At 49.4% G+C, this 27096-nt stretch overlaps 1 protein-coding gene across 1 annotated transcript in view; it reads right to left on the reverse strand.

The window, feature by feature from the left end:
• LOC306656739 (collagen alpha-3(VI) chain-like) overlaps positions 1-27096 on the reverse strand; it is a 103272-nt gene that overhangs the window by 71231 nt on the left and 4945 nt on the right. The window contains 4 exon segments of the mRNA XM_079132299.1: positions 1590-2174; positions 6181-6783; positions 12581-13198; positions 14663-14783. Of these exon segments, the coding sequence (XP_078988425.1) occupies positions 1590-2174; positions 6181-6783; positions 12581-13198; positions 14663-14753 (1897 nt within the window). The 5' untranslated portion in view covers positions 14754-14783.

The following is a 27096-nucleotide window of genomic DNA, read 5'->3' on the forward strand; positions in this document are numbered from 1 at the left end:
CAAGGTCATCAGAATCCCAGAAACAGAAGGTCCCTTCCCTGGAATGAGTTCTACAAGGAGGCTGGCCTCTGAGGGGTTCGTCGTAAGTGTGCAGGCCTGGGTCCTCAGGCAGCTCTGTGCTCTGACCGGGAGCGCCCATGGACAGCTCAGGAGCAGTGAGCTCACATTAACCTGAGGACATGGTTCCCAGGACTGGCAAACTATCAAAGCAAGGCCTTTCTCTTCCGGCTTCTTCCTGGGAACTCCCTCTCATCACTCTCCCCTGAGCTCCCCTCCTGAGCTCCTCTCCTGCCAGGGAGTCACAGTGGCATTGGACAGCAATCCAGCCTGCTGCCCCAGGCAGTTCCTCCACAGAAAATGACAGGATTATGGGCAAGCAGGAAAAGGTTGAGGTTATACACATGATGAATTAGAAACCTGATTCTTAAACAAGAGCACCGTAGACCCACCATATTTGTGAGTCCCACATCTGTGGATTCAACCAACCTCAGATAAAAAATATTTGAAAAAATTAAGTCTGTACTAACATGTATGGATTTTTTCTTGTCATTATTTTTTGAATGATAAAGTAGAACAGCTGTTTACACAGCATTGACATTGCACGTGGTGCTGTAAGTGCCCCAGAGACAAGTACACAGGAGTACTGGGTAGGTGGATGCCAACACTGCACATTTTACATCTGAGGATTTTGGTATCTGCAGGGCTTTCTGGAACCAGCCCTCATGGATGCTGAGAGAAGATTGCTTAGCATGTACCTTTTAAAAATGTGCTTCCCATTTCCCCCCTGCCTCTCTCTAATTTAAAATAATTTAGCCCAAGTTCATTAAGCCAAACTTTGGCTATCAAGGAGCAGATCAGAGTGTTAGGAAGATGGAAGAGAAAGGTGTGTAAGACTTCTGGAGCTGCAGAGTCTGAAGGAGAAGCAGGTCCCATGCAGCAGGGGCCATGCTCTGAGCACCCCTGCAGTGGAAAGAGGGAGTGGAAAGCTGGGTTTCGAGATGTTCCTCTTCTCTTGATTAAGGTCAGAGAACTGCTATGTCCAGTTCATGCGCTCAGAGGCCTTTATGTTGTCTTTAGAAATGATCCCACTGATGATCGCACTCAATAAGGGGTCTGAGGACCCACCCACTCAGCATGCTTTCCCATTGAAGGGAGTCCTTAGGAGTGAGAGGAGAGAAGGGTAAAAGCCCAGGCCTCTGCCTCCCATGAGGGTCAGAAGCACTGTCAGTCAGGAAGGGAAGGACCCGGGCTCCCTCTCAGTGGACGGGGCAGGAGGTTGGACAGGGGTCACCAGTCGAAAGAGAAGGACACGGGGCCCTGACCAGGGAAGAGACCTGGGACATGACCTCCTTGGGCAGAAGCCACACAGCCAGGTGGCCCTGGTCCTATAGTTCACTGTCTGCCATTTTTAATGCCACAGTCCTCAACCAGAGGAGAAGGAAGCCTGAAGTGCAATGAACCTCGTTTGCTACAGGTGTCTTCACCATTGAACAGGCTTCTCTTGGCTAAGCATCAACACGACGCCATTGTACTTCTCTCAGAGGTTCTGCCCGGCCACCCTCTACGTGTCTGAGCCACGGCCTCCGTACCTTCAGTGGTCCCAGAGAGGGTTCGCAGAGGCGCCAGCAGGCCAGGCAGCACGCTTTGCAGAGAGGCTGCCCGGAACTCGGCGGGGTTGAACACCAGGGAGGAATCGAAGGCGATCTCTTCCAGCTCCGCCTGATCGGCAGCCTTGTTCCCAATGGCGAAGGCCATGATGCCGCTTCTCTTCAGCTCCTGGGCGGGCTGGCTGATCTCATCTAGGGACTTACCACCTGTGATCAGCACCAGGAGCTTAGGAACCCCCTCGGCGGCCCGGTAGCCTGTGGAGCTGATGAAGAGGTTGTTGCGAACGAAGTCCAGCGCGGAGCCCGTGTACAGGCCTGAGCCCTCCAGAGGCTTCATCCTCCGCACGGCCGCGATGGCGTCCCTCTTGCTGGGGTAGCTGTTGAAGTAGAACTCGGGCCTCACCGTGTCTGCATACTGAGCCACCGTCACCTGGATGAGATCCTGTCCTATTTCCAGCCTCTGGAGGACCTTGGCAACGAAGTCTCGGATAGCATTGAAGTTGGCCGGGCCCAGCTTGGAAGAGCCGTCCAGCAGGAAGACTATGTCCCTCTTGTTGACCTCGATGACTGTAGGTAGCAACATGGAGAGATGAGTACAACAGCCTCACCACGCACACTAACAATGACTCTACACAGCAACTCCACTCTCATGGGACACTCATTTGCTCTGGCCACTGTGATGTCAGGGGTCGCCTCAGGAGGAATTTGTCACCACACACGTGTCAGACACGTTAGCTTCCTTCCCTATGGGGTGGCAGGCTGGCTCCCTTCCCACCCTGCCTACTCCTAATACATTTTACATAATAATTACACAAAAACAAATTTAGGGTTAGTAACCCCCTGCTTAGCATGCTCTCACAAAAAGGGTAGTCAGTTATTTTCTGCCATAACATATAACTTGGCCAGAATGAAGCCAGAGCTTGAGGAAACAACTTGGTCTGCTCAGAGAGCCCTTTGCATCACGATCTCAATCAAAATCACACACTGCCAGGCGTGACAGCTCTGTGAGAATAAATCTCCCCAATTTCTCCAGCTCTGCATTTCAAGTCTCCTTTTTTGACTTGTCATCATAAAACCTAAACAGGGAAATCAACATCAAAGCCAGCAAGTGCCACAGAAGTTTTCACTTGAAAGACCTGGGTGTAAAGGTCTGGAGTGACATCTTAAGACTGTGGTAACTTAAAGACCAACCACAAAGCAAAATACATGATCCTTGCCTGCGACCTTCCATCCAGCTGCTGTCTCAAAATGAATGCAACCCGCCCCACTGGAAGAAGCCAAAACCATATCAGACCTCAGGGACCAAGCCAGGAGCCCGCTGGCTATCCAAGACTTGTAAGGGTGCCATCGGTGGACTCGACAGGGGTGTTCGAAAAAGGGGCCCTGTTACTCTATTCCATCAGATGGCTTGTATGGCAGGTGGATTGGTAACACCCAACAGAGGAAAGATGGTTTGAGATGAAGGTAGTGAATTTGTTAAACAGCTCATTCCTGGCTGTATGGACCTGTGGCTGGGGCCATGGTTGCCTGAGTCAGAAGGGCTGGCCTCAAGGAATGGATTTAGGACAGCCACGCCTCATGCGCACCAAGAAGGGGGACACTTTGGGCACCATGTCTCTATGCAGTTACTCAGCTACCCACTGGAAGAACAGCAAGTGCAGAACAACCTTTCACCTTTCCCCACTGTCCTGGTATGGTCATGAGCAGTCATTCAGGGCCCGCGTTTTTCCCTGCAGCTCGGAACTTGCTAGCTGTCTGAGCTGCACCTCTGATTTTGGTTTAAAATATCTTTGCAGAGAAACCTGGATGGGTAGATGTCTGGTGGAGTTCTCACGCCCTGTACCATGGGGTGCCGTGGACATATGAGGCCCCACATCTGTTACCACATGCAGTTACCGTGTAGGTCACATACAGCAGATAAACAGACAAATATTCACACAGCCATTGCCTGGGAAGCGTCTGGCCTGCACAAGTGGCCCCAGGCCACTATGCCTTCTTCATGGGTAACAGCAGTGGCAAACACATGGGGTGGAGCTAAGTTTCGCCCTCATTTTAAGTGTGGTACAAACGTGAACATCTTCTTCCACGGTGGGAGGGACAGATGTCCAGATGTGGCAGACATGGAACCTAGAGGGACAGGGAATTGGCTCCATGAACTCAGATGCACCCAGGGCCTCTCGATTCTGTACCCAAGTCCCCTTCCATTAGCAAGAGGCCATTCAGGTTTGACTTGCGTCTGAAGTTCTGGGAACTCATAACCAAACACAGAGACCGTGCTTAGCCAGACCAGAAGCACCGGAAATACCAGACGACTGGACTCGTGCCTCGGCCTCCCAGCTCTGACACCAGCCCCCGGCCTCCCCAGGATCAGGGAGCTCCTCCAGCTTGGTTGTCAGTTGGATGGTCTCCTGTGACTTCCTCGGCCCCGCCCTAGAAACCGTGTGATTCTCGAAGCTGCCCCATTGGAGGCCACATCATGGATGCCTCAGTATCTCCTTCTGCCTGACCTGAAATGCCACCTCCAACAGGGAGTCTTTTCCCTTCTGCACGATTCTGCGGGTCTCTTGCCTCTCTGGAAGGTGCACTTGAAGGTCCTGTTAATCAGTCTGCTATGCTGCTGGATACTGTTCGGCCCCCACCCCCGAAACTGAGCCCAGGAGAGGGGGTGAGCGTGCTTGCTCTCCCAGGCTACTGTCTCCAGACAACCCTCTTGACGCTTCCTGCCACACACCCTTCCTTCCCATCTGCACTACCCTTACCACCTCAGTGACTCAGGGACACCGGTCACCTGAACACCCCAATACTTCCAACACAGTGTGCCCTCTTGTCCACCCAGCACCTGCTTCTAGGGCCACTGGCCTGTGGTGACCACAGATCACACCACCTCTGACCTCGCACACACCCACCTCTGCCAGCCTCCTCCCTTGCAGCCCACTGACGCTGCACACATCGTGCGAGCTCTCGGGTCTACGACCTCCTTGCCCGCCCTCACCAGCTCTCCTGCCAGCCCTTCTTGCCCACACTGCCATCACTCCCAGGACACTGACCTGCACCCTCCAGGACACAGGAGGACACTCTCTCCGTGAGGACTCGCTGGATGGATGACCCTGGCCTTCACCCTGCTTGGCTTCCTGGCTTCTGGATCAGGTCAGCTTCTCCTCCCTGGGCACGCACCCTCCCTGGGCCTGCACCCACTCCTGCATCCCCCCGAGGTGACGAGGCCCCCACGGCTCCTGCCTCGCCCAGCCGCACAGTCCTAATTGCTGGCGGCTGGTCCCGGGGCCCCCTCTCCTGCAGCCACGCCCGCTCCAAAGCCCTTCTCCTCTCAGGCTGCGCCTCTGAACCCAATTCCGGTCAGCCCTGACCACCTCACGCTCACCCCACACTTAGGGTTCTCCCCTCACCAGTGGCTTCTAGCTCCAGCCCCACTGCTCCCGGGGTCCTGGGAAGGGGCCACGCTGCCTGATGCTTCTGCCTGCACACTCTCCCCTCCTCCCCTCCTTTCCTTCCTGCTCCCCACAAGCTTCATTTGAAAATGACCATCACTCCTTTACCAAGGAAAACCTACCTGTGCCCCAGTGACACAGGGGTTAAGCACTGCTTTACCACAACTGCCATTTTGCAGCCTCAGCCCTGTGGCCTTCGCTCACCAAGTCGACCACCAGGAGCTGTGGAGACGTGACTCCCCCAGAGAGGCTTCACCGCTGCCACTTCCCTTCAGCCCGCCTTCTGCTGAGGCACTGCCAGGAAGGGACAGCAAGGTCTTTTACCCAAAGGCTCGTCCTCCAAGAGCCTCCCGGCGTGGGGTGACACTGGACAGGGAGTGGGTGTTTCTAGAAGCCACTGGGGCCCACGGGTCCCGGTTTGCTGAGGTTGATCCAGTCTGGAAGGGGCTGAAACCTGCGTCCCTGAGGCCCCATGTCTCCCGTGGTAGCTAGACGCACATTCCTTAACTTGGATTTTGTGTTTAGAACAACTCCAGATGGCCGTTTCACCAAGGGCCTTCCATTTGAGTGCATATCATGATCGTGCATATCACGATCTCGATAAGCACAAGGGAAAATGGTTCATAAATACTCCACGGCACAGACACTGGGATGTCCCTTACCTTTGCACGTGTGCTTCTCAACGCCCTGGCACAGAAGGCCTTCCAGGGACACGGGACTCCTTTGCTGCTTTGTGGAAAAAGACTATCTTTGCACACACTTCTAACACTGACTCAGAGGTCAAGGCCGCTACCCTGGAGTAGCTTTCTCAGTCAATGAGCCCTGATATCCAACGTTAGGATGACCAGATTGTGAGCAGAGAGACAATGAGCTTTCAGAACCTCTCAAGCAGAGCTGGCCTGAAAAGCACACTTGGCGGTGATTCCTACTCTAGGAAGCTCTTCCCACTCGCTCGTGGAGGGTTAGCTTTCCCAAACGTCACGTCCTGGAGCCAGCTCCTCACGGCAGGATGGACACGGGTACTTACAGGCTCTCCTGCGGGGAATCACTGGTGCCCACCTTACTTCTACCAACCGACACACAAACACACCCCACTCCCGCTCGGAGGGCCGGAAGAGCATACGTACCTTGGGTGACAATGGTTGGCGGTTGCAGCACAATGTGCCTTTGGGCCACGCCAACAATGTACGGCAGTAATTGCTCCTGGAGGTCCCCAAAGCTACGGAATTCCGGGGCAGTAAACACCAGGTTGTCATCGGTAGCTATGTGTTGCAGCTCTGCCCTGGAGGCGGCCTGGGCTCCGAGGCCGAACGAGAACACGCTAGCCTGCTTCAGTGCTACCACCCCGTCTCGGATCTCGTCACTAGAGGGCCCGGCACTTATGAGGACCAGCACCTGAGGGACCCCTTCCTCCACTCGGCTGCCCCCTGCCTTGGTGAAGTGGTTCCCCACCACAAAGTCAAGGGCCAGGCCAATGTTGGCCAGCTCCCCACCAGTGAACCCGAGGGCCTTCACTGCCTCCAGAACCTGAGCCTTGGAGGAGTAGGTGTCCAAGGAGAACATGGTTCTGGGCTCATTGCTATACTGGACCACCCCCACTCGGATCTGCTGGGCTCCAATTGAGAGTCTCTCAAGGAGATTTATTAGGAAGTCTCGAATGACTGCGAAATGGACACTTCCGGTGTTGTTTGATCCATCAATAAGGAAAATAATGTCAGCAGAGTCTTGTGCTTTAAAAGAAAGAAATGCAAAAAACGTGAAAGCATTAGAACAAGTGACACATGCATCGTTCGGTGTTCTCACATGTTTCTTTGGAAACCAATAAGAAACACGAAATACAGACAAACAAAAACACATGTCGATTAAGGGCGTGGAATTCTTGAGTAGTTCTGCATTCTGAATGGATAAGAGGCGACTTCTTGGGAATCTCAGTGTGGAAACGGGCATTTGAATCGAATTCTCATTTATGCCATCTCTGTGGTTAAATTTCAAAACATCATGTCCACTTTTCGGAGGGAGAAATCTTTACATATTCTGGAGGTTTCTACTAAATTTGGAGGGAAACGTAATAGCATGGGATTGTGATTGCCAGGCCTGCAGGAGAAAATTAACGAGGTGAGTCACAAAATCCAAAGCTGACTTCTCATTTTTGCTTATTTCTCCTGCCTCCTCAAGTAATAAGAATTTTTATGCAAATCCATAGCTATAAACAGAATCCCAGGTTCACAACTTTGTGACTCAGCCTCCAAGAGTGTTAAGTGATTCCTTGAATAACTACTAGTTCCTTTCTTTCCTTAAAAACCAAAATGGTGGAGGGCCTACAACCTTGTGGGTCCAAATTCAAACTACATTCAGAGTTTCAATTTTAAAATACTCTGATGGATTTGAGGCTTGATTTTCTTGCCCATGCGCTGTTTAGTTGTGCTACACTCAAATGCAGGCCTGGATTTGGGCTGGATGTTTTACTCATTTGTTTTTGCCATTGCCTCTGTATTCAGTCATATAATGCAGAATAATGTTAAGCAGAGTGATATGAAACCAGTCATGACATAATTATCCAACCTTATTTTTATGACATCCTAAACTGATTTCCACCAGGACCATAAGCAACTGCTAAACCTTAATCAGAATTAGCTCTGGAATCATTTCAAGGATGTAAAAGTGACTGACCACGACCTCCTTCTCTTCCCACTCCTGTGATCATGAGCCTTCCATCCTGCTACGGAGACTGGAGGTTACACAGAAGCACCGAGCAAAGACTGGCAAGCAATCAGCTTGCAAACCAGAACAGGATATTTCAACGTCTCATTTCAAACATTTAAATCAGGCTGATTTAAAGCAAAATTATTCTAGCAAGTGTTCTCAATAACTTAAGTGTTAGGGACAGAAGAGACTCTTTGTGTGCACAAATGTTTACATTCTGGAGTTCTAGAAAGCTATAGTAGAGGCATAATTGTAATATTACATATAAGACCATGTGTTCTGATCATTTTAATGCCAATGAACACTGGATTTAAAATTAATTTTTCCTTGTGCAGTACAATTGTTTTTATTCTCACTGTAATTCTGGAAAAGAATACAAACCCTGTCTTATAAAATTAAAGTGTTCTGCTCTAAAGAGATGATGCTCTACCCAAGCTTGCCCACAGGGGTGCCCCACCTAGAACTGCTCCCCTCCCCTACATACACAAGGGCCTGACAGCACCCTGCAAGTTCATTCTTTGCACAGGTGACTGCGGTAACCTGGAAATACTGCCGCTCCCAAGACCTAATGAGAGGAGTGCTGTTTTGCTCTGAATAAAGATCTTATGCTTCCCATAATCGTTGCACAAATGATCAGATAGGACTGGGCCTCTTCTCAATCCAAAGTGTTTGTCACTCTTCTGCCAAAGCATACGCTTCCTGAAGGCTCTTGGGAAAGGGCAGAGCCGGGAGTATGAACTTTGTAGCAGGCCTCAGAAATGACTGGATTGTCACAAAGGGCAGAGGCTCTGCACAACACATCAGAAAATTCCTCAACATTTCCAGCTAAAACCCATGACCCTGTGGGACCCAGAAAGATTTGCCACTTACGCATCACGTCACAGCATTTGAAAGACTTCACTGTGATTAGTTTGGCCGATAAAAAATGACACCTAAGTCACAGTGTGATGCTATTCCTTCTTCATTTATTACTTACTTTGGGTAGCCATTTATAATAGTTTAATAAGATAAATGATCCCTGAGGGAAAGTGTGAACATTTCCCTCCTAAGAGACTGAACATCTACAACAGCAGGTCATAAAAAACGTTGGATAATTTGTCATCACTGAATAAAACCCCATCCTCTTACACACACAGTAATGGGACACACAGAGCATGCTTGGTTATCTGGAGAGCCGAAGCCTCAGGCAGACCCCGGATCCCCGGGTGCTTGTGGAGAGCAAGGTGTACCAACAACCAACAGTAACTTCCAGGAGATGTCAGCCCTTTCTAGAATTTGAAAATATGAGCATGTCTGGTTTTTCGATTTTATGGCTCATGGATCCCACCCTTGATGGCATTTTCTATGGAAAAGTTTCACAATCTCCAAGGAAAAATCTTGGGCTCCTTCTGTGGAACTGGAGACACCATTTTCCTGAGCCCTGTGGTGTAGGCACAGTGCCGTTCTTAGTCTATGTGACGCTTCCTTTTTTTACAAAAAAAAGTCACATTTTTATTTCCTATGCAAAACAAAAAATTGTAGATAAGCTTCATGAAGTTTTGAAATCTTCATAGTTTCATTTTTGAAAAGAAAGTCTATGCTGAAATCCTCACTGCTTCCTTCAGCTTTTGCTTTAGAATAGGGGTTTAAAAGGGCCACCAAAGGGGCTTTTTTAAAACACAATCATTAGAGATTGACTCGAGTTCAGTTAGAAAGTGACAACCTTTAACATTTATGTATAAAAAGTCCTTATTTTATACCAAGAATACAGTAGTAGGAAAAGTGACCGAGTGGACCCAGAACCAGAGAAAAGCCCTTGCTCGCTAGCAGGCCCTAGAAGGTCCCCCTTGGCCTTTCCCAGGAGCTGTAAGCGGAGACGTCCCACTCAGTAAGTCTTGCTTTACCTTTTGCTGAGGGACATGCAGTGGATGTGACACCAGAGGCGAGGCAGAATATGCAGTTAATTAGAAAGGCAACACAGACAGGGTCACCTTGGGCTGCTAGCGGCTAAGACTAGAAGACAGAGATGCTTGCCTGGCATAAAAACAAAGGTTTTCTCTTCCGTGTGGAGATGCACAGTGTTGAGGGGCTGGCCCGGCTCTGCTGTGGTGACCTCGGTTTTGTCCATTTACGGAACAGTTGCACGTGATGGCAACTTGGCTACGCCTTCTTGTGAGTTTGCCAAGGCATCAGTTTAAAACATGCCCTTTCCCTACTGATCCCCTCCCTGCCTTGGACATGTCTGCTGTCGTCCCTGTGTGCCTAAGGCGGTGAGGAGTGAATCCTTGACTGCTGCAGCAGCAAGGTGGTCCAGGTGCCCCTTGCCGTCTCCTTGGAACCTGGAGTGTCCAGCCTGGGGTCGCCTTGAGGACAACACCTTCCGTTCCTGCAGCCTGGCAGGACCAGTATCAATGCCAGGGAGGGCAGAGGCAGAGCAGACCTTCCAGACCGTCTCTTGTCCCTTCTCCTGGGAAGCAGACCCTCCCCAATGCAGCTGCTCTTCCGCCCCTACCAAGTCGAAATCATGGGGACCATCGGAAAGGCCTTTGAGAACAACCATCCGAAACACCTGGGGTGGCTGGTTCTGCAGCCCACCACAGCCGGCTCCTTTTGCTGACACCTGCCGTCTTTCTCCCTGCTCTGCCTTCTGAATCTCTGCTGTGAAAAGCCCTGTCTGGTACTTTCCCTACAGCTGCCCCATGACTCTGGCCACAGCAAAGAAAGCTCTGCCCTTCTCCAGGCTTCCTCTGCTCTGGCTGCCCTTCCCCTCGGGGTGTGATGTATACCTCAGCCTCAGCTCTCTTCCTCCTGCTGCTTCCACTGTCCTGGTGGACAGGATTCTGACGTTGCCCAGTCACCTCTCCTCCAGCCCTGTCCCGGCAGCCCCATCCCTGCCCATTGGTCTCCTTCCCTCCAGCCACTTCCTCCATGCTGTGCCTGCCTACTTGACCCCAGTGTCCATTACTCCCTCTTCATTCAAGAATTCCTCACCTCTCACTGTAGCAAGGCAGGCTCAGGAGTTCCCCAACCTTCTAAGTGACCTCAGATCAACCAGGCTCCGCCTGCATCCACACTGCCCTGGGTCATCTCCAGAGACTTTGAAGTCCATGCAATGACCCTGCTGAGCTCCTCAGCCTCCTCATCCCCAGTGGGCCTGTCCATGCATCTCTGCATGTGTGGCCACACTGTGCACAGCTCCTGAAACACCACCAGTCCCACTGTCCGCCCCAGAAGTCCCCTCTCTACAAGAAGCCTCTCCCTGTTCGCACTCGGCCCTCCCCACCCCTCCTGGCCACTGGTCCTCTGGCTTTCAGACGTCTCTGCACCTCATCCAGCTCTTGTCTTGCTCCTGCCCAGGCGGGACCCCATGTCGGGCTGCTGCAGGGGTTCACGGGCTATCGCTCCGCTTCCTCCCGCAGAGAGTGTTCTCTCCTCTCTGCCTTTCCCTCCTTGCAAGCTCCTTCGATTCTGAGAGTGCCCGGGGTGTCTGCAGAAGGCCAGACTCCCATGCTGATGGGGTCCATGCTGTCAGGGTCCACACGGGCGTCCACACTGAGGGTACCTCAGTCAGCAATTCTAATGACAACTGGGCCCTTTGCAAGTCAGCAGCTGTTTCCTGAGCCTCCTGTGGCTCGTCTCACCCTGAGCCATTCCTGCACCACCGCAAGCCCTCCCAGAACCCAAGCTCAGATGCCACCGCTCCATCATCCCCTCTACGGGGGTGACCAACGCCAGCTCCTCTTGAAGTCCCTGTCCATCTCAAAATTGTAAGACACAGCCCCCTTTCTCCTCCCTACCCTCCATGTGGAGGACGCAACTCTCCATCTTTTCCTCCCTAACTCCCTGCCTGCTCTACCCAGAGCCCTCAGCTCTCTGCTGCCAAAGGGTCGCTTGGACTCTGGACTCCATTCTAACACAGGGCATCCCTCTACCCTGCCATGCCACTAAGGAAGCCTCACCCCGTGCACTCCTCAGGGCTGCTGTGGTCCAGTACATTCTGAAATTCTGCTCATCAAATTCCTTCTCCAACCCTTCAGGCACTAGGCACTGGAAGGAGTTAATGGGCTCGACTGGTTAAATAACTTGACAGCACTTAGCTCCACCAGGTCACTGTGAAACAGCACGGCCATGTAATATCCACTCACTGTGGCCCTGGTGAGGACCATGAGAATCCAAAAAGGCTCAGTGGGCCCAGCCACAGCTATGGCATGGTGGACACATAAGCTACCTGCTCCAGGGCCAAGGTCCAAGGCCTCCACTGCTGCACCTGGCCAGCATGTCCCCTGCCCTCTAAGACTCAACCTCTTCCAAACAGATTTGTACTCAGTCACATCTACAGTTCCTACCACTTTGATTCTATCAATTCTCTGAAACGAATTCAGAAAAAGAGCAGAGCGGAGGAGCTCTCCGCTCTCCAGCAGACCCGAAGGTGGACGCTCTTTCCCTGTCAGGTCACGCCCCTCTTGGCATGGAGCTGCGCTGAGGAAGCAGGTCTCTTTGTCCAGAGCAGATTGGGGATGCTTTTTATCAGAGGCTGCCTAGTCTTCTGGACACTTTCTTTCCTAAGGAAGGTTGAGGCCCCTTCTGTGATCATATCAGAATGTGGCTTTTAGCTAAAATCCTAGCTGTTTCCAAAACAAAGACCTCCTCTGGATGTAGTCGAGTGCTATGTTTGAGAAGAAGGCTCCAGAAGGTCTTCAAACCTTTGTTTTTAAGCCCATGAACAGTCATCTCTTCCCTACACCCCGAGATCTCTTAGCCAGGGCATTGCTTTAAGGCCAGCGATTGCCAAGCTCATCTGCAAAGAACAGCAGGGCAGGGGCAGCCTGCCGAGGTTGCCATTACCTGTGATGTCTTTAAAGGTTTCCGTGTCCCCAGCCCTTTCTGGACGCACGGATGAATGCACACAGGACACTAAGTTTCCTACTACGTCATGAAGTGAGGTAAAGTTCTCTAGGTTGAAAACATGCATATCAACTGGTTCACTTGCTATTTCTTTTAATGCTCCTTCATCTGCATCCTCAACTCCAATTGCAAACACGTTAACATCAGCAGACTTAAGTTCCGCTGAGGGTAGAACAAGGCCGTCCTCCGAGTGTCCATTGGTCACCACTACAATAACCTGGGGGACTCCATCACCAGCCCGGCTTCCAGCAGCCTCAGAGAGGTGGTTCTGAATTACGTATTCTAATCCTTTTCCAGTCTGATTGCTTCCCCCAGAATAAGACAGGTTGGAAATATGGGATAGGACTTCTTGTTTAGTACGGTATGTGTTTAACAGGAACTCGGTATGAGGGTTTCCGTTGAACTGGACCAGAGCAAAATGGAAATCATTCTCTCCCACAGCTAAAGATTCTATAACATCATATAGAAACTCTCGAACAAGTTGGAAATGTTCCTTTCCAGTGCGCCAAGAGGAATCCACTAGAAATATTATATCAGCAGCGGCACCATTTTTGACATCTTTAAAAAAAGACATTGTTTTAGATTTTTCTACTGAACAAACAATTAAATCACTTCCTATCAGTGCAAAACTTCCTAAACAAATTCAGCTTATGCTATGCTGTTACTAACAGATTCACACCTGATGCAATTCAGATAGGCAGCCTTACCTGAGAAGCAGGGCCCCAGCCACATGGACTCAACAGCTGCAGTGCCCGGTCACAGCCCAAGTTCCACACTGAACGGCCACTGCTCAGGGCCAGCAGCATGCTCCAAGTGGGAGAAACCTCCTAGGTGTTTTCGAACTCAAACATGAGTCTTCACTGCAATTTGACCCCCAAGACCCCATTGACCAGACCAGAGGGGCCTCTTACCATGGATAACCAGCTGCTGTCACCTTATAAGCTCATTCCTTGGTCTGGGGCATAAAACTGGGCCTTGACAAGGAGGCAAAGTAACTACTATGCTGTTTTACATGAACTAACCCCTAATGCTTTGGGTAATTTGCAAAAAATCAATGACTATATCTTTTAAAGTGGGGAAGACTGTAAATGTAGAAAAGGAGGAAGGCTCATTTTTCTCAGATTTTTGAGCAGGGAGAAAGGTTATCTAACCAGTTACTGTGTATCTTTCAGAGCCAGAAAAGCATCACACACATCAGGTTGTATTGATCTTGTTCACAGTGGGACCCGGTTCTTCTTGGAGCATAGGGACTTGGAGTAGCAGGCCGTCAGCGGCCCAGGGAGAGGGCCACGTGCCAGGTTGACTCCTAGACTCTGCTTTCCTGGGTATGGCCAGAGGCCCCAGCCCATATCCCTTGACATTGAAGGGCACTGCCTGCCCCTCTAGAGCAGCCCGACCCAGCAGGAGAGTTCCCGCCAGAGGGCCTGCTCTCCAGGCAAAGGAGACGAACCCAAGTCAATTCCTCACACTGGCAATGCAAGAAACTTTTCTCACTTTTCTGAAACTCTAAAGGCAAAGTCTTAATAGGATCACTAGGATTGATCTTTTAAAAAAAGTAGTTTTAGGAAATAGTTGTTTTAAAGATCCAATGATGCTAAATGAAAAGGCCCTTCTGCGCCTAGAGACACAGAGAGGGTGCTCTGCCTGTCCTCCAGGGAAAAGCGTTGTACCCTCTGGAGCTGTCCGCTCCCTATCGTATGTGCTCAGAGACCCGCCAGTGGCAAGCACGCTGGAAAGCTCCCCAGGAGGTGGGACTTCGAGATGCAAACCTCCCACTCACACCCAGGGGAAGAGCCATCCTCTTTCAAGCCAACTCCAAGCTATCTAACTCAGGTTTTAGTAAACTAAGTCATCTCTTCCTGGGTGAAGGGCATTCGAGGGGTCTGTAAGCAGAATCCATCTCCTGTGACAAATGGTTGTCTAAAAAGAGGCCTAAGCTCTATATCGAGCTTGTGCGGCTAAGATCTAAAATCAAAGAAGGCTACTCCTCTTTATAAAATGAAGGATGTTTCTGGACCTTACCTGCTTGTTGCTGTTGGGCATAAGTCATGCAAAAGCCTGAGAGAAAGAGGCAAGAGATGGCCACTGAGGACAAGTGTCGATGCTTCCTCATTCTGAATTTGTCTAAGCACCAAGTATGAACCTGAAAGAAAACAGGGCAGAGGAGGGTACTCTGGTTAGGCAGAGGGTGGTGAAGGGGAGGCGGCATGGGGCAGGACCGGCAGGGGAGGGAAGCAGACGTCATCACCTCAGGTACACACAACCGCATGCCCAAGGCGATCCCACGACATGCACATCAGAAAGAGGAGAGATGCGCTCCATTTACCGATGGCTCATCAAAAGGCCTCAAAGCTTCTACTGTCAAGGCAACTAATTAGAACAAATTTTTAAAAATTTTTTAAAGAGAATGATTAGGGTTTTTTAATGCCCATGCTGAAAAATTCCTCAGAATCTCGTGCTTTTCATGTCTTTCATGTCCTTTTTAGACCTCCCAGGTATCTGATCCGTTCTTTGAACTAGCAATGAATGGACAGACGATAGGTGGGTGGGTGGGTGAATGGACAAAAACAGATATATGTCAAGGACATAAGCTTTGACACACGTGTGTGCAAGAAGGAGGGAGGGAGGGAGGGAGGGAGGGAGGGAGGGAGGGAGGGAGGGAGAGACCCACAGCCTGGCTGGATGCTTTGCCGTCTCTGTCTGGGAATCCTTCAGAGAGGAGGAAGGGAGGGAGGGCAGTATGTGTGAGTGGCCAGAGGGAGCTCTGTCCCAGGAGACCTCATGCCCTTTGTGGACAGCTCATGGGCCCCTGTGATGAGGCCGCTGGCATCCCGGCTGGACAGCTTTACACACAGAATGAAGAGCACAGTGACATTTCCTAATGGCCTCTGACGGTGGCGTCGCCACAGTCTGAAAGCATTCTCTTTATTCACATTAATAGCAGATGAACCGAGCGTGTGTTCCCGTTGTGAAAGCAGCTGAAGTAAACATATGAAAGTGCATCCTTCACCCTAATGACTATATTACTTTAACGGCAGATAAGAACTATGCAATTAAACCTTCTCTTCCTCCCAAAGTGAAGCAGAAATGGCCGTGGGACAATTTCAAACCTGGCCTTCCCCGCTGCTACTCAGCACGTGCCCTGCTGTGTGCCAACTGCAACCTCACAGTGGAACAAGCCAGGAGGTTCAATTGACCAGACTGCCCAGCCGGACCTGAGGGCTAGCCGCTGCCACAGTCTCCAGCACTGAGCACCAGCTGGCGGCTGCACTTGGGGCTTCCAGGTAGCCAAGTTCAGGGTCGCTTGAACTCAGGATGCGTGCCACTGACCTCCCTGCCAACATCTTCCCTTCCTACCTCGAGGCTTCGCATCGGCCTCCTCAGCCTCCTCTCCAGTCCAGTGAGATCAGCTGGGTGGCTGGGCACTTCCTCAAGACCCCTCCAGAGAGTGCCCAGGCTTTCTGTCCAGGCTGAAGTGCCCTGGCCAGGTTGGCACTTCTTTTCTGCCTCTGGGCTCAAGGCTCTGGCTTCCCCTGTGGAGGCTCAGCTGCAACAGACCCTGTACTCAGAAGGTCCCCGCGCCTGGCCTGTCGCTTCCCTGTCTCTGTCTGGGAATTCTTAAGAACTTTTGGGGGAGCCGTCCTTCTCGTTGTGCAGAAGTGTGTACCCCATCCTGCCTGCGGCTTACACGGCAGTGACTCTTTCCCCAGGCTGGTCAGGGCTTCCCCGGTCAGTGGTTGAGGGAAAAGGGCACTGGCAACACCTTCAGTCTCGAATGTTCTCAGGCACTGTCTGTAACATTACCCAAGCCGTCCAGTTACCATGTGCCAGTTTTTCATGGTTCATCTCATTGTCTGTGCGTGATCCTTCTGGGTAGGTGCCTATCCCTGTGCTTACAGTGAAGAACGGGTTCAGAGCCGAAACGACCCAAGTGACACAGCTAATAAGAGTCATTTTGGTATTCAAATGGCATCTGGAGATTAATGAGACAGGGATAAGAAGAAAAGCGGTTTTTCTCCTCCCTGGCAACTCCATGATGACGTGATAGCTAGTCCCTCTCGTTCAGTAGCCTCAATTTTTTAGGAATCAGATAAGGAGCCAGTGGTGTGGGGGAAGACAGGTGCCTGGAATCAGATAAACCTGGACCCTGGATCCACCACACCCTCCCTTGGGAAGGTCACTTAATTGTTCGAAGCCTCTGTCTCGTCTATAACTCAGGAATGAGACTAACACCCCTCTCGCCAGCTCCCGGGAGGACTATACGACCAGCGGCGTGTTAAATGCCTGATGCAGTTGTCAGTGGTTCTTACTCCCATTCTCTTCCAAGGCAGATTTTGTCAGCATTTCCCAAAGGAGAGGCCATGGAACCCTCATTTCATTCCATGAAATGTTCTGGGTGGGGGGGAAGGCAGGGGTTCCGTAAGAAACAGAGTTCAGAAAGCCCTGGCAAGCAAGCCTGCCTCTGGAATAATCACAATATGCAGAACACACAGCAGTTCTGAGAAGCAGAGCAACAACATAAAGAAGGCTGCTGCACCTCACTGAACTCGGAATCAACCAAAACACTTTATAACATCTTTTCAACAGTAGTCATTCACACCCCGGGCAACGAGGGGCACCCTCCAGAGAGCAGTGGACTCTTTGTGGCTGTGTGTGGTCTTTCCGAATCCTTGCTTCTCTGAAGCACCAGCTGAAGTCCTCCCCACCTGCCCAGGCATCCACTGAACCTGGGCCATGCTGGTTCTCCTGAACTCCATTAACTGCAAGTACGGACCCATGTCCCTTGAAGTGGAGCTCACTACCTCCCAGGGACCCAGCAAGAGGACTGGACTGTGCAGATGACCAAAGTTTCTCCAAAGAGTCCCAGGGGTGAGGCCAGAGCCAATGTCACCATCAGCATGAGCTCTCATGCATGAGAATTAAAATTCTCATTTCTTTTTTTCTCATACTGAGCTTCAGGGCACACTGATACTGGAAATTATGTGAGGCAGATCACAGTTAGGTGAGAAGTTCCATTGGGTTTAAGAAACTGAAATGTATGTAATCTAAGGAGATTGGGTTGCCTTCACAATGTATATTTCATTGTTACAATTTGAAGGTTTAAAAGAAGTCCTTATGATAATATATAGAGGCACACAGCATCAGTGTGAATGCTGATGCTGAATTCTTTCTCTCTGGTTTGCAAGTATATGTCAGATTTTCAAGTGCAATGTTTAAAAAAATTTAGTTTCACAAAAGTCCAAATGCCTGTATCCTGGCTTCACATCCCCATCTGGAGGACACTGTGATTCTCCCTGAGCAGGCAGTGTGGTGAGAGAAAACCAGGCCTGGGAAACGGTTGGCACAATATTCCTGCTGTTGAGAAGATGGGAATGACCGGCAAGACTCAATGAGACCTGGAAGAAGGAAGGACAGAAATACACCCACAAGTTGGGTTGCCTAGAAAAATCAGATTATTTCCAGAAATATATCATCTGTCAATACTGAATCATAAGAAATGTTTTTAAAAAATCTGAACAGACATAACTACTGTGGAGATTGAATCAGTAATCGAAAGCCTCATACAAAGAAAAGCCCAGGATCAGAATGCTTCATTGAAGAATTCAATCAAACATTTAAAGAAGAATTAACACCAACTCTTCTCAAACTCCTCCAAAAAAATTAAAGAAGAGGGAACACTTCCAAACTCATTTTATGAAGCCAGCATTACCCTGAAAGCAAAATAAAACAAAGATTCTACAAGAAAAGAAAAATGCAGGCCCATATCTCTAAAAGAATATTGATGAAAAATTCCTGAACAAATACTAGCAAACCAAATTCAAGGATGTGTTAAAAGGATTATATATCATATTCAAGTGGGCTATATTCCAGGAATGCAAGGATGGTTCAACACATAAAAGTCAATAAAGTTGACACATCACATGACAGAATGAAGGATGGAAACCGCACGATCGTCTCAATGAACACAGAGTATGCATTTGACAAAATTGAGCGACCTTTAATAACGAAACAAAACACTCAACAAAATAAAAGAAAATACATCAGCATAATGAAGACCATGCAGGGAAAACCCACAGCTAGCATCTTCCCCAATGGTAAAAAGCTGGAATCTCTCTAAGATCAGTAAAGGGCAATTATACCCTTTCTCACAACTTCTATTTAACATATTATGGGAAGTCCTAGTTGGAGCAATTGGGCAAGAAAAGAAAATTAAATGCATCCAACCTGAAAAGGAAGAAGTAAAATTATCTCTGCTCACAGAGGACATGACCTATATGTAGAAAACCCTAAAGATTGCAAACATACACACACACACACACACACACACACACACACACACACATTGAGAGAGAGACAGAGAGAGAGAGATTGTAGAACTAGTGATGGAATTCAACAAAGTTGCTGAATATAAAGCCAAGGCACTAAAATCATTTGCATTTGTACACACTAACAATGAAACATACAAAAAGAAAATAAGCAATCCCATTTATGATGACATCAAAAGGAATAAAATACGTAGAAATCAATTTAACCAAGGAGGAAGAAGATTGTATACTGAAACCCACAAAACGATGCTGACAGAAATCAAAGAAGATACAAATAAATGGCATCCCATGTTCGTAGTCATGACGACGCATGGTTGAAATGTCCATACAGCCCTCGGCAAACTCAAATATAATCACACTCAATGTATCCCTATCAAAATGTCAGTGGCAACTTTAAGAAATAAAAACAATAATAATAAAATGGGAATTGCAAAGGATCCCAAGTGGCCAATTCAATAATGAGAAAGAAGCACAGACAGAGACATCACGCTGCCTGATTTCAAAACATACCACAAAGCTCAAGGGGTCTAAATAATATGAACTGGCATAAAGAACAATGGAACAGAAGAGAAGCCCAGAAACAGAAACTCCCCCAAAGGATCAAAGGATCTTCAATGGGAGCACCAAGGTGGTGAAGGAGGAAGGGACAGTCTCTTCAGTCAACAGGGCTGTGAAAAGTGAGTGTCCACATGCACAAGAATGAAGCTGGACTCTTGCCTCACTCCATACACAAAAATAGACTCAAAATGAAGGAAAGACCCAAATGAGACTATAAAACTTGCAGAAGGACACACGGGGAGTCTTCATGACACTGGATTGGCAACCAGTTCTTGGACATAATACCAAAAGCAATTTAACAAAACCGAGAATGGACGGACAAATGGGACTACTTCAAACCTCTGCCGGTGAAGGAAAGGAGCCAACAGACTGCAGACACAAGTGAGTGCATGAGAGAAAATATCTGCAAGCCATATATCTACTAAGGCTTAATATCCAGAATACATGAAGAAGTCAAGACAGGAATAATAACCGGGTTTTTAAGTGGTCAAAGATATGCAAATGGACCACAAGTGCATGAAAAGATGTTCGCATCCTCAGTCATCCGGAAAGGCAGACCCAAACCACTCAGAGGAATCACTCCCATCAGGAGGGCCACCATCAAATGAAGAAAACATTAATTTCCATGAAGACTTGGAGAAGCTGGAAGTCTAGCGCAGTTAGCGGGAAAGGTACAGAGTGAGGCTGCTATGTGAAATGTAGGCAAGGTCCTTAAAAAACTAAAAAGAGAATTACCATATAGTCCAGCAATTTCCACTTACGAGTCTATATCCAAGGGAACTGTAAGCAGAATCTCAAAGAGAAACTTGCACACCACATCCACTGTAGCATTATTCGTAACATCTAAGAGGTGGAAATGACCTAGCTGCCCATCAGCAGATGAATAAGGTATGTGGTGAGCACACACGATGGAATAAATCCTGCCTTTGAGGATACCCTGTCCTAGCTAGAATACGGGAGAGACTTGAGGACACTATGCTAATCCATCAGTTGCAAAAATACAAACACTGCATGATCCCCTAAGAAGTATCAAGAAGTAGTCAAACTCTAGGAATACGAGGAACGGTGGCCTCCAAGGCCTGGGAAAGGAGTTGCCCCTTGATGGACATACAGCTGCAAAATCAGAGCGCGCCAGAGATCTGTGGCACAAAGTCATGCCGCTAATGCTACTGTACTGTGCACTTAAAGGCAGTTAAATGGCAATTTTTTTTCCCCTCTTAAACAAAAGAAGTTAATTTAGTTCACAGTTCTGGTGGTTCAAAGACATGGTATCAGCATCAGCCCACCTCCACTGAAGACCGCATGGTCGATGGCATCGCAGTGACACGAGAGCTTGAGAAAAGGAAGTAGATAGGAAGGCAGAGAGAGATCAGAAGAAGCCAGTCTTGCTTTTTTTTTAATAACAGCTATCTTGAGAGAACCACCTGGCTCTCTTCTGAGAGCACGCCCTTAGAGTCCTAAGGGCCCCATTAGGCTCCACCTCTTAAAGGCGCCATCACCTCAATACTACCACACAAATGCCTGGAGCAAACGATGGCAGGAAGGGCTGCCGAGAGCCTCCATTAACCCCTTTGGGAACAGAGGAGTGTCCTGTCCCAGCACTGTGACAGCTATGAGGATGTAGCTGTGACCCGTGGGGCAGACCCCATCACCTGCTCAGTTTTCTCCCTACAGTCGTCTCCCTCTGCCTCCATTCTGCTCCTTCTCCTCCAGCCTCTGACTCCAGCTCATCCTCTAGCCTCCACCATGCACCCAGACCCAGCCCTGAGGATGAGGGGCTCCCCTCGGCCCAGGCCCTCCCCAGGTCCCCATGGGGAACCTGTTTGATGCTTCAGGCTTGGAAACATGCTCCCTGCTGTACAGAGTGCTCCCGGGCTGGGACACAGTTACCATTGCTGAAGGTGCCTCCCACTGACCCCTGGGGCTTAGGTGTTGTCACATGTTCACAGACTTGCTGTGGCATTGTGAGCCTAGATGTCACTACGGAGCAGGTTTGGCCTTCTGGCCACACCCCACACTAGGACCTGGACCAGATGTCCATAGCTCCTCATTGCTTCACTGGGCACGCAGCGACTCTTCTCCAGGATCAGCTAAATGGCAGAAAGGGATGAGTGAATGCCCCAGGGAAAGACTAGAGCCATTATAAAGTACCAGTCGTCCACGGCTTAATGATGGGGATGTGTCCGAAGACATGCACCCTGAGGCAATATCATCATGGCAGTGCCAACATCACAGTGTGCACTTAAACAAGACTGGATGATCTTGGTCAACTGGGTTTTGTTGTTGTTGTTGTTGTTGTTTTAATTACTTTTTTAAAAATTTTTTACAGACTGCATTTTGTAAATGGCAAATTTTATGCTTTGCGTTTTTACCATGATGAAAGGAGTAAGTGGAAACGAGGCCAGGAATGATCACCTGCCAGTTTTCAAAAGCATGGTGAGTACGGACCCCTAACATGAAGCCATCGGTTTGCAGGAGTGAGGTACATGTAGCTTGCTTTGTTGTTTGTTTGTTTGTTTTTAATTAAGAGCTGAAAAGGGAAAACGGGATTCTAGTTACACTCTATTTGTCCTTGCTGTAACACGGGGAAAGGAAGAGAAGCACGGTGGTCAGGCCTGGGGAGGAGGCTGGAGCCTTCAGAGCGTGGAAGAGAGTCTGATGTGCACGCTCAGATCCACTGCCAAGTCACGCCTGCCCTGACCAGCACCCGAGTTGGGAAACGGCTCCAGCCGAGCCCAAGCATCTTGCTCCTCCCGCCATGGGTCTCCAGGGGCCTGTGGTCCCAGGGGCCATCCTCTCTATGATGCAAAAGTTCCATTTTCCCCACACAGTTACTGAAGCCAAAGGTAAGGAGGCCTTGAGCTCCCAGGCTGGCTGTCTAGAGATGGCTGGCAGACAAAGTCTGACTGACTAATTATGATATGGCTTTCCATGAGCAAGGCAGGGGTCTGAGGTCCAGAGGGGTCACTTAGCAAGACGGCAGGAAGGTTTAGGTAGAGCAAAGCGCCTTCCTGAGGCTGCCACCCAAGGACATGGGGGAAGCAGGCACAGAGGAAAGGCGAAGGTCAGCCATGGACTTGCCATTGACCCCTCCTGAGTGCAGGTCAGGCCCCCCAAGGAAGAGCCTGCAGAAGGTGCAGACCCGGGCTCCTGGGCTGCACCCGCCAGAATTGGAAAGAATAAGCGCAGAGAATACCAAGACCACTGCGACTCTAGGCTTCCAAGGAGAGTCGACCCCTGTGGTGGAGCCCCCTTCCCTGTGGTCTGACCGGGGGACTTGAAGGCGTGACCTCAGGGGCCAAAACAGAGCCCCTTTGAGGCCACCTTCTCCTGGAACTGTGTGGGTGACGAGAAGCGACGCGCCTAAGAGCTCAGGAAGCCCGTCACCACGAGCATGCTTCCCTCCGCAGTCAGGGACAGCGGTGAGCGGTGATGATGGGACAGGCTCTTTCTGACCCTCTTGGCTTGGGACCGCCAAGGCCTGCTGGGCACAGCTAGAGGAGCAGGAGGCCCTGTCTCTGGTGGTCAGTACGCTGGCTGGGCAGTCGTCCTGAGTGCTGGTGGCGTCCCTGTCACAGCGGGCTCGGGGCTGTCCCTACACACAGTGCAGAGCCCGCTGCAGGCTGGGGGACTTCTCCCTCCACCGCCAATGACCCCACGCCCTTCTCTCCACACATCTTCACGTCCAGGCTCTTGCCTGGCAATCTCCGGACCTTTCCTTCAAGCATTGCCCGCCTTCCCCACACTCTGTTACAGACACCGTTCCTGAAGCCTTTTTTCAAAAACACAAAGAAAGTGTGACGTCTGCGCTTTTTGTGTGCCCTCAATGAATTAATGATATACACTTTAAATTACATAAAGCACACTGCACTATGTGCTATTCTTGACTCTTTCTGTTAAAATTGACCATCAAGCTGGGTACAATGACTCACACCTGTAATCCCAGCAATTCAGGAGGCTGAGACAAGAGGATCATGAATTCAAAGCCAGCCTCAACAACTTAGAGAGACTCTGTCTCAAAATAAAGCAAAAAAAAAAAAAAACTGGGGACGTGGCTCAGTGATATAGTGTCCCTGGGTATAAAAAATATGATCATCAAACCTTTTCTTTTTTTTTTCTTTTTTTGGTACTAGGGATTGAACCCAGGGCACTTTACTACTAAGCCACATCCCCAGCCCTTTTTATGTTTTATTTTGAGACAGGATCTTGCTAAGTTGCTGAGGCTGGCTTTGATCATCAGACTTTTGATTGAGAATAAACATCTCAGTGGGGTCTTCCCAGGAATATAGCCTGTTCTTTCCAAAATTATACTTGTGATGTTGTAATTGGTGTAGACCAATGTTTTAATATGGGACCCACAGATTCAGAGCATCTGTGACTCTCCCATAATTGTGTACAAAACTGTATCTGTGAATGTGGGGTTTCTTGGGCACAGGGTCCACGTTCTTTGTGACTCTAATAGGCAACTATGCCACTCCCCCCACCTACCCCCAAAGTTTAAGCATCATAACTTCAGTCAAAATTCTTTTTTAAAATTTTGTTGTTGTTTTGATGAGCCTTTATTTTATTCATTTATTTATATGTGGTGCTGAGAATCAAACCCAGTGCCTCACACATGTGAGGCAAGTGCTCCACCACTGAGCCACAACCTCAGCCCCTCACTCAAAATTCTCAAGGCAAGAATGTAGGGGTGTAACTCAGTGGTAGAATATGTGCTTAGCATACTTAAGGCCCTGGATTCAATCCCAGCACCAAAAAGAAAGAAAAGAAAAATAGAAGAAGAACAAAATTTGGAATCCTATGAAGATGTTGATGCCAATCTTTTGGGAGATCCTGTTCAATTACTTTAAATATTGCATCCATGCAGGAGATGCATGATTTTAAGTAGCATTTCTGTTCAAGAATTAGGACACAAGGATATGATAGGGTCTTGTCACAAAGCACTGTACTGTACAATAATTCAGGAGGGAAAAATCAGAACATGGGGTCTGGGTGACCACGTGGGTCTAGGTGTGGGGCGGGAAGTGCTGGGCCGCCTCTGCAGGAGCCAGGACAGAGCCCGCGGGTGAAGCATGCGTGTCGCAGGCTCACTCCTGGGATCCTAACCGCCCAGCGCCGCATGTGCTGAATCCACTAATTCCGTCATGTTAGACATGCGTGGCTCCGCATGCAGCCATTCAAGTCCTTTCCTAGTCTTCAGCAGTGCTCAGTAAAGTCTGGACGGTAACAGGATGAGATCTACCTGCCACGCCACGACCTGCTCCAACCGTTCTCTAAGGAAAGTGAATTTTACCTGGCTGGGACTTCACATGTGAAGTGTTTCTCCCCAGGTCAATCTCGAGGAGAGCTGCTAGCTCCCCACGCAGAGGGCTTCCCACTGGACCCAAAGCAATGGATTGAATACCCAGCGCACGCACAGGAACCCTTTTGCCAGAACCCACCCGGGTGGTGGGAGGAGAGGAGGGGAGGGTACAGCGCCTCCAGCTGAGAAGCAGCTGGGGAATGAGGGAGAAGGATCAGACTTGGCTGCTTGAGCTCCCGACCAACTGGGAGGGGTGGGCGGACCTGTGTCAGAGACTCTGTCCCCTCAGAGACTCTATCCCCAGAGATCAGGAAGAGAAGCTCAGCACATTCCCGTTCTCATCTTCCCACTTAGCACTTCTAATTCCTCCATTTAGCCCTGCCTCCTTCTCAGAAAGAGTCAAGGCAACTTTTCCCACTTGGTTGCTGTCCCCTGGAACGTAAAAGGCATCTCCTACCCTGAAGGTCACCCTTCGCCCTGAAATCATTCAGTCCTATTCCAAAGACTTTCCCAGGCCATTCTGCAATTCTGTGAAATTAGTTTTCATCAAGCCTACTCAAAAGTTTTTCATTTTCCACGTCTGGAAATCTTTTTAAAAGAGAGAGACCCACACATGCACACAAGGAAATAATTTTAAAACAAAGGCTTAAACACATCCAGAGCTCCCATTCTGAAGTCTCATTTGGTTTCCTCCAAGCAGGCAGTCCAACTCTCTAGACGTAGGGCTTCTGTTAACTCCTAACTGCCCTGAGTACGTGGAGGCCGCAGAAACAAAGACCATTCCAGAGACGAGCCTGCCCAGGGCAAATGAGAACTCGAGTTTCATTAATTCGGGGCGCTCAGGAATCTCATCTTTGCCACACACCATTCTCTACAGTAGAACAGAAATCCCCTGGTTCTCTCTCTTTCTCATTCTCTCTTGCCTGGGTCCCAGCAAGGACACTGGGAGAGGATCTGTGAGTTCTCCCAGAGTAGGGAGAAGAGGGACAGAATTTAATATGGCTTGCCCCTTGACAGACTCTCAGGGAATCCTCAAAAGCAAGTGCTTTGGAAGGACTTGAGGAAAACCTCTCCAAAGCAACACATCAGAAGCTGGTTTTCTACCCTCTATTTTACAGCTTGGATCTTGCACTTCTACCCTGTGGAAGCACTCTAGAACAAACAAGGATTGGATTGCATTTCCTGTGGCAGAAAATTTGAAAGCTCTTCTGATCCTGCAGCATGGTATCACCTTGTACCACCCTTGTGACCCTTTGGCATCTTGTTAGACTCTGAGTAGCCGACTCCAGATCTTCTGCTCTTTCTGGTAACATCCAATACGGTGAAACCAGGCCGCAGCTCATGGCTTACCACAGAGCCACGCAGAAAGGAAAGGCGGCAATGCCCCTGGCAACGGGCCTCTTCCCTGGAGGAAATAACTGCCCGCTGACACCGGCCAGGCTCCGCCCAGGTGAGCGTCCTTCCCTCCAAGAGGCAACTTGAAGAGACTTCAGATTAATTGCCCAGATATTTGATAATTTGCTTAAAAACACATTCCTGGCACCCAAGACAATGACCATGAAACAGACAGCGCCATAGCCGCTCTGTCCTGAAAAGCTAGACACCAGCAAGCTAATGTACAAAGCATTCTGCGTTCTTAAATATGTGGCAGCCACACAAGACTCGGTCTCCATTTATCCTGCTGATTACAACCACGAGGCAGACTCGATCAGCTGTGACATTATGGAGGAGAGCACCAGCAATCCAAAAGCAAGGCCTGTTGCATTCCCACCTGGACCCACCAGATTGTGGATTCAGATTGGCGCCCCTCCCTATCTATCCCCATCTCTGCCTTTCTTGGCCAAGGACTTCGGGGGCACTGGCCTCTCTGAAACCACAGTGTTTTTGTGGAATTACTAAAGTAAAGTGCCTAAAAATGTTCTCACATCACGTGCAAAAGTTAAGGTTTTCTTTTCTGATTCATAATCAAGTAGAAGAGAAAATTAGTCGCCAAAATAGAGACCTTGCAAAATTCTACTGACTTATCATCTCTGTGGGTATGGCTGGTTAATCTCTGCCAGCCTGACTTTTTCAATGTGTAAAATAAGCCTAATCACCTGAGCAGCCAGGAGTCCTGAGGCTCCTAACTTGGGTGTTCTGCTCCTCTGCCCCACCTGGTGCACCCTCAGGGCCATCTGTGGGTTCAGCTAAGCTGGCTGCAGCTCTGGGGGCTGCTGGACTGCTGAATCAACTAATGAAGATTCCAGAAGTAAAAAACCAGTTTCCTGGAA

The sequence above is a fragment of the Sciurus vulgaris genome (genome assembly GCF_902686455.1).
Source record: "Sciurus vulgaris genome assembly, chromosome: 3".
NCBI lineage: Eukaryota > Metazoa > Chordata > Mammalia > Rodentia > Sciuridae > Sciurus > Sciurus vulgaris.